Source organism: Phaeoacremonium minimum (assembly GCF_000392275.1).
Source record: "Phaeoacremonium minimum UCRPA7 unplaced genomic scaffold PA7_03_scaffold_124, whole genome shotgun sequence".
Classification (NCBI taxonomy): domain Eukaryota; kingdom Fungi; phylum Ascomycota; class Sordariomycetes; order Togniniales; family Togniniaceae; genus Phaeoacremonium; species Phaeoacremonium minimum.
The window spans coordinates 136,737-148,660 of record NW_006921031.1 but is presented as its reverse complement, the minus strand read 5'-3'; the positions used below and the strand labels follow the sequence as shown (position 1 = coordinate 148,660).

Genomic DNA, 11,924 nt, shown 5'->3' with positions numbered 1-11,924 from the left:
ATGGCACTGCCTTCATCGCTAGAGCAAGTGCGCATCACTTCCCTGCCGCCCGACGCATATTACATATCCGACTTCATCAGCGAAGAGGAAGAGCGAATGATACAGGAGAAGATAATCACAGCACCGAAGCCGCGATGGACACAGCTCACACACCGACGACTCCAGACTTGGCCATCAGCTCTGGTCCAGAATACGCTGCTAGAGTCACCACTCCCACAATGGCTCGATGAGCCAGTGGTGTCCCGCCTGCTTTCAGTGCCGCTCTCTACGGACAAGCCCACCATCAATATGTTCTCATCAAGTCCCCACGCGCGGCCGAACCATGTCCTTATCAATGAATACCCTCCTGGAATTGGAATTATGCCCCATAAGGATGGAAGTGCCTACCACCCGGTCGTCTGCACCGTGAGTCTTGGGGCCAGCCTATGCCTCAACATCTACAAAAGCAACGAGGACGGTGCCTTGGACCCAAAGCCAGCGTACAGGATTCTCCAGGAACCTCGAAGCCTTCTAATCACGACCCAGGAGCTCTACAATGATTACCTACACGGAATCGCCGATATCGACGAAGACCTGGATCTCTCCGAGAAGACTGTTGCAAATTGGGCTCTTTTACGATCCCCCGAGGACTACTCAAATGGTCGGAATGTCCGGCAAACAAGGACGAGTCTGACATACCGTGATGTGTTGAAGGTGTCAAAGCTGGGCAACAAGCTAGGCAAATTCTTGAAGCGCTGAACGTGTCTCCTCAGGCTGATTCAATACACGAAAGGTATCATGGTCCACTTATCCGCAACCTTTCCGACACCGAACTTCTCGATATACCACTTTTTGGTCCCGTATGCCGTCACGCCGAGGTTGACCGCCACAAATATCAGCGCGCACAGCACTGTTCGGTTGTACAGCTGACCCCTCGGAGCGGCCCCAATTACCAAAGACAAATAGAGCAGGCATTCGCACGTGTAATGCGGGCATACGAACCACCGAAACATTCCCTTTTCAGGGAGAGAATACTTCTTCAAGCCTGCGAGATATTTGTGGCATCGGTGCTGCATTGTCCACGCGAAGATGAACAACGGAAGGGCCAAGATCGTCTTTCGAGGTGGTACCTGGAGCTTCTCTTGGATCAAGTGACTTTCCAAGAGGGATTCTGTCGAGCATGTCAGCGATCTAGCTAAAAACCGCCTGGTGACCACTTACCGGATCCTTCTATCCACACAGCGAGACTCATGCCAAGGTAGAAAGATAGCCCTAGCACCCAGTGGACAAACCACATCTTGGATTTGGAAGGCCTAATGGTTACTATGCACTCATAGAGACGCCTAGCTGCTTGGCAGGCCATCAAGAGCCATATTGTCAGTGCTTGACTGAAGCTCATGGATGGTTTCTGTGCAGCTTGCTGCTGTGTTGTCAGGTATTGGAAGATAAATCCATCTTGGAAATATTGAAATGCCCAGAAAAGGGAGCAAGCCAGGTAAGACAGATAAAACGAGATGAACCAGGAATGGGGCACCTGGCCAAAAGAAGTGATATTCGAGACGGTTCTCAGGAGAGCACTCGACTCTCGGTGGGCTCTCTCATCTCTGTCGGTAGCATCGGCGGCAACGGTGGTGGTGATGTCGGCTGTTGTTGAAGCTCGTGCTCCGTAATTCAGCAGCAGCTGACGCTCTCCGGGTGGAACTGCAGCAACGGCCAGCACACCACCGGTGGCTAAGATGAAGCAAAGCTGACATAGTTGTGCCGGCTCTACTGGTGGCAGCTGTTCCACTAGATTTCCAACGCACGACGGCCCGAACATCCTGTGCTAAGCCGCCGGAGCTTGTGATTTCGGTTGTCGGTTCGCAGAAAGCCTCAATCCACAAGTCTTCGTTCAATCTAGCATTACGGGGCGCCGCTCAGGCCAATTTCCCCGGGCTTTCATTTTTGCTGTCCGGTAAGAGCTTCCTTGGGTGCTCCGCCCCGCCAAGTGGTGTAAATACTGCGCATGCCAAAGCCGAAGCCACTGTAGCCGCTCCGTGTGGGCAAACTCTCAGCTACCTTTTGATATAGTGACGAAATAATCAATCATCACGAAATCACCTTGATCATTATTATGGCTTCCCCGCTTGAGTGTGAGCGCTGTCCCACATAAACGGGGGTTCCGTCCGTCTTCCCTTCTCACCGGAGTAGTCTATCGTAGAGAGCCCCATCGCTGTCATATGCTTCACAGACCCTTTTTCCCGTCGGCACCTCCATCTGCGCTAGACAACCCTATGCTTCCAGCACTAGATGGAGGTAGTCCCCGAGAGTGAGACGCCCCACCACCACTCCGTCTGGGCCGGCACACTCTACTTGTTGACCTGTGAGAATGCGGCTTCTTGTATCAGCCTGGAGATTCTGTCACTGTTTGCTCGAAGGACTGCCAGTTAGCCATAATTCTCGCGATGACTCAGACGAGCGAGCACGGCACTCGGACAGGGTTGCAGGTGCATGGAAGAAAGGTCTAGACCATGCAGTCCATGAGTTGAGGAACATGCCTGGAGGGTTCTCCCGTTGCAGCACGCATCAATCTGTGCCGGGTTATGCCGGCCTATTCGCCAATCTGGCGCCCGCATTGTGTTTCTGCATCACGACAGAGGGCAGAGCTGGATATCCTCTGGGAACTCACGGTTCTGGGAGAACAAAGTCTCACCACGTCTCGTCTAGCATTAGTTGCCTTCCCGTATTGTCCATATAAATCCCAAGACAAGAGTGATCCAAAGCACATGCACGTGTCCGTGGAGACCCGACACAGCGGCGTCCGCCCGTAGGATATTTTATTCGAGCTAAATCCAAGGGTCCTCGGTGCTACCACTGCTGCCCATGGAGCCGCCAGGCGCAATTGATTCGCATTCAAAGCTACCCGTGGACCTAGAAGTCGCAGCTAATCATACGGTCCAACGAGGTAAGGACATAGGTGCGGCTACAGGCAGACCCAGGCCAGCCCCCGCCAGCCCACCTCCTCGTCTCCTATGAAGGGTGAAGCATTGCTTGTGGGGGGACCAGTACTTAAGTAAGAACACCCCGCGCTGTCAAGAGCTTGCAAAATAGCAGTACGGACGTACCAAGGTTTCCAAGCTAACGACTTCCCCAACTGAGACATATACCAAAGTCACTCCTAGGCCGTGACAACTCAGGAGTGTCGTCGGACTCAAGTCAAGGAGTATATAGTAGAACCCCAGGCCTTTCAGCTATCCCTTTTCAGATTAGACGCCCTCGACGCGATCATGGCGGTAAGTCATTCCTAAGCGACTTCGCAAGCGCATGGGCGTGCAGAAAGACCAACACAGTGATACCCCGCCACAGGCCCCTTACCCTCAGCTTGTTCTGTTCGGCGATTCGCTCTTCCAGGGCTGCAGTGACATTCAGGACGGCTTCTCCTTCCAGGGAGCTCTCCAGAATCGTGAGTGTCAAGAAGCGGTTTACGCTGCGTGCGGGCACGTGCTAACGAGTCCCTTCTCAGACTGCATGCGCCGTATCGACGTGGTGAATCGTGGCTTTTCCGGATATAACACATCTCAGTCACTAAAGATAATCGAGAACGTCTTCCCGGCGCCCACGCCCAGTGGACCGAAGCTCGAAATTCTTGTAAGTCACGTTCCGCGCCTTGCATTCTAGGCGCGTCGCGCCGTCCTGTATGAGGGCCGTGCGGAGAGACTCACTCACCACGCACACAGGTTGTGCTGCTCGGTGCAAACGATGCTGCCCTGGTGATGCCGGAGTTGAGCCAGCACGTACCGCTGGATGAGTACAAGGCGAACCTGAAGACGATTATCACGCACCCCAACATCACAGCCCACAAGCCCAAGATCCTCCTGGTCACGCCTCCGCCCCTGGACGAGATCAAGATCACGCAGGCCGACCTGGAGTGGGGATGGCCGCATGCCACACGGCAGCATGCGATCAGTGCATCATACTCGGAGGCGGCTCGGCAGGTCGCGAAGGAGGTGGAGGGCACCATCCTGATCGACCTGTACAGCCTGATCATGGAGTACGCCATCTCCAAGACGCCCGGCTGGGACGCCAGCCTGCCGAAGCTAGGGACCCCGGAGTGCGGGCAGCGCGGCTACCTGGAGAAGCTCCTGCCGGACGGCCTTCACCTGAGCGGCGAGGCGTACCAGGTCCTGTTCAAGGCCATAGTGCCGCACGTCAGGCCCGAGTTCCCGAACCTGGACACCGAAGGCTACGTCTACCCAGACTGGAGAAACGCCGAGTGGTTTGAGAACAATGCAAAGAAATGAACGTAGACTGCGAGGCTGAGAGGTCTCGCGGAAAGTAGACGGGAAGGTAGATAGATAGACTACTTCAGGGCGTACCCAGAGAGCGTTACGAGACGTGGTTGGGGCCTTGCCAGAGGATGCTGTTTTGTCTCCGATAGATCTAAATTCATGCTATAGCGTAAGAATAAGAAGAACACGAAAAGGTCAAGCTTTAATTCAAGCTTAAATGTGCTTTTCTGCAAGGTATCCTCTGCTCAGACAATATTCAAAGCTGAAATTGGAGCAGAAGCATATAACAACGGCAAGTCGGCACAGCACCGAAACTGACTTACATCAGGGTGGATCGGGATGCATAAGAGGAACCCTGCCTAGGTGGAATAAGACATTATACTTACCGTGACCAGAATAACAGATCGACAGATAAACGGGGACGATCAAGATGGCTGCATAATGTCTGCCTGGTTTATGCTCTGCCAAATCCGCAGATATGCTGGGAATAACAATTTAGGCTTTGGCTCTCCCACGCTCCCTGGAGTGGCTTCTCGGATGTCATCCTCATATTTCGTGTCAATAGAAGTCCAGGTACAGCTGGCTGTATTATCAGCAAGTGTCCTTAATAAGGGTCTCCGGCAAGGTGGGTAGGTAGCTTTATGTAGCAGCCACAGTGGGAAGAATGACTTGCCGGGGTCCAATCGATAACAGATGCCACCTGCACCCGACCCTCACTGCAGGTGTGCCTCCCACCAATTCGTTCACCCACCCACCCATCGCCCATCGCCCACGCCTAAGCCCACCCTGCCTGCCCGCCGCCCTCGAAGGTACAGTACACGCTACCTACTATGCAGTAGGGAGGTTCACAAGCCAAATTTGTCTGGCTGCCTGCCTGTTAACGTTAATTACATTCTTGTCGAGAGACGTGACGTCCACCCTTTAAAGACGCCTCAATACCAGACTCGAGTCTAAGCTGCACCCAAGGCACCTTCCTCCCTGCCTCCAACAACGATCCTTCCACCTTCGAGCCCTCGGCATCGCGCTTTCCGCTTAGACACACCTCGTAGAATCGATATCGATACCTGCCATCTGTTCAACCCGCCAAAACCCGCCATTCCAGGCACCCTGCCATCACCATCTGCCTTCCACCCAGCGACGTCTGCACATCATCTCTCACCGACGCGTCACCGCTGTGGCGTATTCCCCAAATTCCCTTTCTTTAGGGTATTGATTGCAGGGGCTCAGAGGAGCTCTCTCATACCTTAGTTGGCCAAAATATATCACGACTTGACTGCCATTACATCTTGGAAGAAGATCCCGTCCAGAGTGTTGTCTCTAGACTGTGGCGGCGAAATAGAACCTCAGTATCGGCACATCACTTCCGGCTGAGAGATCCTCCGATTGCACTACCTGTACGATACTAGTCGAGCTTTTCCAGCGTCTCCGTGTTCAACAATCTAGAGCTGCTACCTCCCCACCGCCTGTCAGCCTCTACAAAGCCACTGCATTGAATAACCATCCGAGATCACACCGAGTGTAGGCGGACACATCGCGAGAAGACCGAGTGGTCTTTGCGTGCGATGTGGGGGGTGGTGGAATCTGTATCTGACTGGAAAGATCGCGGTCAGGCGAGATCATATAACGTGTGCTGGCGAAGCTGAAGAGCGCAAAGTGCGGCTTGTTAGGGGAGTTCATCTGAAGCATCGCCTTCCCTGATCGGGTCGATCTCGCAGCCGACTTTCCATCCTCCGGTTCAAACCTGCTCGGGTGCTCTTTTCAGATAAACTCGACCCATTGTTCTTCTCACTGCAAGACAACTTACCGGTCTGACCGTTCACCGAACTTGCCAAGGCATGGATTCTCGCTTTAACGCCTTTCATCAAGAGCTGCACAATGTCCAGATGGAGGTCAAGCAAGTTCAATTCGTCCAGGCAAACCATGCGGAGAGATTACTTCGACTAGAGAGGCGACAGGCTGACGACGCTGCCATCAAATCTGTCTGGAATTCTCCTTTTCCCAGTGTTTTGGGCGGAACACCACAGCATGGTAAGCACCCATCCTCCCATTCCTGCCCAATCCCATCTAACAAATCGTCCGAAGGCCCTGTCCAATTGCCCCCAAATGAGGATTTCGAGGATTTCGATGAACAGGGCCAGAATCTTCTTGGGTCCTTGCACCTCGAAGCCGATGATGAGCCCATTCGTCGAGGGGCCGCGTCCAGGGCCAACAGCGTTCGATTCGACGAGAGTGCCTTGCAAGGTTCAAATTGGGGCCAGAGCACGCGTCATTCCGGGGAGTTTCCCGTTCGGCCCGGAAGCGGGCTGGGTGGGCATGCAATGATGGAGCGCTCCCTGTCTCACAAATCTGACGGCAGGCACAGCTCTGCCGGTCACTCTGTGCACTCTACACACTCTGTTGCCTCCGGTAGAGCTAGCAGTCTCGGCTTGGAGAACAATTTTCTGCTCGGTGGCGATGAAGACGACTCTCCGCTGGATATGCCCGGACCCCAACCTGGATTCTTGTTTCTTGGCTCCGTCCCATCCATCGTTAGATGTTGGCTCACCCAGCAGTATGCACATGATACTCTTCTCTACGCTGTTGTGTGTAGCGGTTCGCAGAAATCCACTCTAGACTATTCATTGGTCAAGGAACTGGACCTTCTTGATGAAGTTCACAGAGACTTAGATGGCATCTTTCGCATCAGCATCCCCATTTTCTTTGCGGAGGCCACCGTGATGAACTCCCACTCACGCTCATCTAGCCCCTCGCGCCAAGTCCCATACATCACCGGTGACTTCGAGGTGGTGGGCCTGGATCAGTCCGATTACAGTGATGGCAAGAAGAATATTCACATCTTCATTGGTAGCGATATTCTGCGAGCCAACAACGCCGATTTACTCCTTTCGCAGAATCTGATGACATTATACGGCAACGGACAAGATCGCGATAAGCTTTCAATTCCTTTCGTTCGCCCCGAGGATGACTCTCTATTCAAGCATATCACCACCACTAATACAGCCCCCGAGAGACCCAAATTAAATGCGTCAGCTCCTGAATTTGTTTCAGGGGAGCCGAAGAGCCCAGGTGCAATCCTCGAGGAGCGTTCCAAAGCAGCTGCTTCCCGTGCTGAGGCTCAGAACGTTGATCTAGACGATGCGCTTTCGCCAACAACTCTCCAACCGGGTGTTTCAGGTAAACAGTCCACACCAAGTGTTCGATCTGATGCTGGCGGCGAAAGTGACAGAGCTCCCACAGGACGGGCCTCCTCTGAGGCTGGAGGGAGGGAGAATTCGACCGCCACAGACGAGAAGCGTTCGACAACAGGGATTTGGGGCTCATGGCGTCAGGGCACTCCTGGGAATGGCAGCGAAAATGGTGCTCGCGAGATCGGGCTCAGTGGCTACCAACCGGCCGGGCGAGGTCGCAATATGAAGGTGTTGAAACCTCAAAAGTCCAGTAACTCCAATTCTGCGAGAACGGGTGCTTCGAATGAGCCCCCAGGACTACCACGTTCCAGCGGCGAACTCAGGCGTAAAAGCCAAGCAAGCATTGCCAGTTCTGATCAGGCTGGAAGTAGCACTAGTTCTTCGGTCCGATGGGATACCTCAAAGCGCGCGGCTACAAGCAGCGTCGGAACCGGCAGTAGCGGAACAACTTCTGGTGCTGAGAGCAAGGCACAGGTCCAGGCTAAGAGTAATCTGGGTCCAGCTCCTCGAACTGCAAATCCCGTTGGTGGAGCTTCGGCATTCTCCTGGATGAACCCGGGAGGCAAGCCGAAAACACCTGCCCAGGCTGCAGCCGAATAGTGGTTTCCAGATTATCGACTTCAGATGTTATGAGTACGAACAGTGTATTCCCCAGAAAAGAGAAAGAGTCCCATGTTGCACCTAATTCACCGATTGAAGGTCATCGTAGTGCAGGTAGAGTGGCACTTGATAAGAAAACAACAAATAATTATTGAAAAAAAGTTATATTCTAAACTTCAGGTTTTGATTATGTGGATACAAATAGCCGGTGATAAGCTCTTCTTTGCCCTATTGTAAATCTCTTCCACCTCGTGCTTCCTAGGAAATACCCGATATGGTAGACAGGACACCCAATCTTTACTCTGATCTCATATTCTAGACGGAATCAGAGCCCCCAGTGCGGTCTTGGTGTCCTTGCCCGTCTCCTTGACAATGCCCACGATGCTCTTGAACTCCGGGATGCCAGCGTCGCCCATGCACTCGTACAGCCAGCTCTCGCTGGTGGTGACGACGGCGCCCTCGGCCCGCAGCCGCGCGAGCGCGATGGGCACCTCCTCGCGGTTGCAGCTGCTGACGCCGTCGGCGAGCACATAGACCTTGTGGCCGGCGGCCAGGGCATCGAGGGCCGTCTGCGTGACGCAGATGTGGGACTCGATACCGACAATGACAATCTGGCTGGGGCCCGAGGGCGAAGGCGCAGAAAAATGCTGCGACACCGCGGGAATCCACATGCTGAAAGCCGTCTTGTCGGCGTGCGCCTTGGTCAGGGGCTCGGTCAGGTACGGCGCCAGCTCGGCTACCGTCTCGCCCAGGCGCGCGCGGTTCTGTGTCGTCACGAATATGGGGATCTGCAGGGCCTGGGCGGCCTTGAGAACCTTTTGGGTCGTGAGGACGCTGGGAGGTGATGTCGGTCAGGTTGTGGACTTAGTGTTGGGAGGATATGAACAGACACTTTGTCAAACTCATGGATGGCGTTGCGGAACTTCTCCTGTATATCGCAGACGCTGTCATACAGTTAGTTGAAGGCAAGCCTCTGAAATGGGATCGTGGTGACCAACAAAATCGCCGGCCGTTCTATCAAATCCAGTATCAGTCACATTACCCATCGAACAGCTCCAGTGAAGTGAAGTGTACTTACGCATACGACGTTTCGGGGCTTCAGACATGGTTGAGAAAGCCTGATGGTATTTTATACTCGGATTGAGAAGCCTCGCCTTGCGCACTTGAGATAAGTGTCTAATTGCGGTTGTAGAAGTCGTCCAGGTTGACAGTCTCATGGGTGTGACAAAGGAATTGAATCTCTATAGCCAGTATGATAGGATACCTTTCACTTGACATATATCTCATGAAAGAGCCCCAGAAGCAGCCCTGCAATACGCGGGGCAGCGGATGAACTTTGCGGGGTAGGATCGCCCCTTGGCGCTGCACAGTGCCTCCAGATGCCGAGCTAATCCCCTATAACCCGGGGCTTATCGGAATGTATAGGGGGGAGGGATTCGCCTGCCTCCAGCCACATCTACCACAGGAATTACTCAACAAAGGTCTATAGAGGTATCCTAAAGAGACGGTAGCGACTCAGGTTCCAAGCGTTCAAGATTCGGCAACTTTTCTTCATATCTACAGCACCTTAGATACCTTGGGGTTTTCCAACCAAACTGTACTGCCTTCAGCGTTCAGCATGCGGACCTGATAAAGGGCATCAATGAAATTGGCCATGAATGTCCCCGGTCCTCGAACATCCTCAAGAGCAGCTGCCCGCTCCGCCGCGATCTCAAACAGCAATAGACCGGCAATCGCAGCAGCCAGCTTGTCCTGAGGATGCACGGTGATCATGGTGGAGATCGTCGTTCCCAGCACACATCCGGTGCCGGTGATCTTACCGAGATACTCGTGCCCGTTTTCGACGATAAATGTCCTCTCTCCGTCGCTCACAAAGTCTGTCACTCCGGTCATGACCACCACATTCTTCTCTCTTGCTGCCAGCTTCTTGACCAATTCGGCTTTCTGGGTGTGGCTCAGGGTACTACTGCTGTCCACGCCGCGCTGTTGTTCGATCTCGCCTTCGCCCCAGACTGTCTTGATTTCTCCTTCATTTCCTTTGATGACATCCAGATAGCCGGCAGCCAGGATTGTCTTGACAGCTGCTCTTCGTACTGCAGTTGCGCCAGCTCTGCAATTCTTATTAGTGACCGTCGATCGAATAAATATATCTGTTTCAGCACTTACCCAACAGGATCGTAGACAACAGGTTGGCCGGCCGAGTTGTATGCTTTCAAAGCTTTCACGTAATTCTCAAGTCCATCAGGGGTAACGGTGCCCATATTGATGACCAAGGCACCACCAAGACTGGCAAGGTCTGCTGCCTCCTCGCCGTAGTTGGCCATAATCGGAGAACCGCCAACAGCTAAGGCAACATTTGCTGCAAAGTTTTGAACCACCTATCCTGTATCAGCGCCGCGGCCCCGATCAGACAGCATGTACAATATACTTACGAGGTTCGTCATGTTGTGAGAGAGCGGAGTGTTGTCATGGACGGCCTTAACGATCTTCGGCACAACCTCGATGATGTCCCCAACCTCCGTGGGCTTTTGCTGGCTTTGTCGGACCTGTAGCCTGAACGGCGGCGGGCTCCTGATCAAGCCGAGCAGCTTTCTTGACTCACTCTCCGGATCAGGGGCGGCCATGATAGCACTCACAATGGCCACGCCGTCCAGGTGCTTCTTTGGAGATGCAGATTGGAACATGACCCGCTGGATTGTGGAGGCATTAATCCCGCCAATGCACACAGTTGGGATCTCTCCAAAGCCCCTATCGTACAACGACTCCAGGATGTGCTGTAGTCCTGCTGTGCCAATGACATGCTTTGTATCCTTCTTCCTGCAGCGGAAAGTCAGTCTTATGAATTGCGAATTGTAGTTGGTCTCTCACGTCTGAGTTGAGAAGACAGTCCCAATCCCAAGGTAATCGGCACTTTCTTTGCATGCCCTTACTGCCTCCTCCACTGTGCTCGCTGTGGCGCCAATGATTGCGTCTGGCCCCAGCAGTCTCCTCGCTTCGGCAATATCTATATGAAGGTGAGCATCGTGTCAAGGGGGAAGCGTACATTAGACTCACTCATGTCATCCTGGCCGAGATGCACACCCTCGCAGCCCACTGCGAGAGCGACATCGACTCTATCATTGATCAACAAAGGTACGTTGAACGCTTCTGTGATTTTGTGTAGCTTCCGAGCCGTTGCTATCAGCACGCCGGTGTCGCTGGTCTTGTCTCTGTACTGAACGATCCCAACGCCACCCTGCAACGCCTCTCCGACAACATCGCAGATGTCCTTATCCCCCAAAATGGCCGGAGTTGAGTCCGTCACCAGATATAGGGAGTAGTTCACGTCCGTTTTCTTCATCTTTACACCGGTCGCACCGTAGCTATTGTGCTCACAAATTAGTTCGTAGAGACAGGATTTAGTGAGGCTTTTGGCGAAGTTTCCTGATGATTAGTCATGCGCCGAGAGTTTGTGTAAGGCTTGAGTCTCCTTGACTTCCACAACTCCGCGATCTTGTGTCTAATTAGGATGTAATAATATGCAATTCGACTATCACCTGTTCCTGGTCTTCATTCGCGATAGTATATACGAAAATAGGAGAAGATAAATCGATGCTCAAGAATGACGTCACAGTAGTTACAGAAGTCGCAATTTCTCACGAACGACTTTTAAAGCCCGCATCATAAACACAAAATGTAAGTTTTCTCTTCATTGTAAAACTCACATGTAACATCTTCAAAAGACTTCAGATGTTGATGGCCATCAATCTTTATTACATGCCAACGCAATGGTAGTTATTTATACAAAGGTTGAGCAGCTATCCGTTCTTATTGGAATGTATAAGTAATTCAAGATACATATATATTACTACAAGTTTAAGAATGTCCTGTACACCTCCGCCAGGGTAAT

General features: G+C 52.9%; 3 protein-coding genes across 3 annotated transcripts; 2 read left to right on the top strand and 1 right to left on the bottom strand.

The window, feature by feature from the left end:
• Window positions 1-738, top strand: UCRPA7_1664 (putative alkbh6 protein; the record flags this gene model as incomplete). Its single annotated transcript, XM_007914243.1, has 1 exon — window positions 1-738. One exon carries the CDS (start codon window positions 1-3, stop codon window positions 736-738), a length of 738 nt encoding a protein of 245 aa, XP_007912434.1.
• Window positions 739-3,282: 2,544 nt separating this feature from the next.
• Window positions 3,283-4,259, top strand: UCRPA7_1663 (putative gdsl lipase acylhydrolase family protein; the record flags this gene model as incomplete). Its single annotated transcript, XM_007914242.1, has 3 exons — window positions 3,283-3,421; window positions 3,482-3,606; window positions 3,696-4,259. The coding sequence occupies 3 exons, from the start codon at window positions 3,283-3,285 to the stop codon at window positions 4,257-4,259; spliced, it is 828 nt and encodes a 275-aa protein (XP_007912433.1).
• Window positions 4,260-8,343: 4,084 nt separating this feature from the next.
• On the bottom strand, window positions 8,344-11,375 carry UCRPA7_1662 (putative hydroxyethylthiazole kinase protein; the record flags this gene model as incomplete). Its single annotated transcript, XM_007914241.1, has 8 exons — window positions 8,344-8,869; window positions 8,926-8,979; window positions 9,199-9,211; window positions 9,637-10,145; window positions 10,202-10,413; window positions 10,468-10,852; window positions 10,904-11,039; window positions 11,090-11,375. The coding sequence occupies 8 exons, from the start codon at window positions 11,373-11,375 to the stop codon at window positions 8,344-8,346; spliced, it is 2,121 nt and encodes a 706-aa protein (XP_007912432.1).
• Window positions 11,376-11,924: the final 549 nt, after the last annotated feature.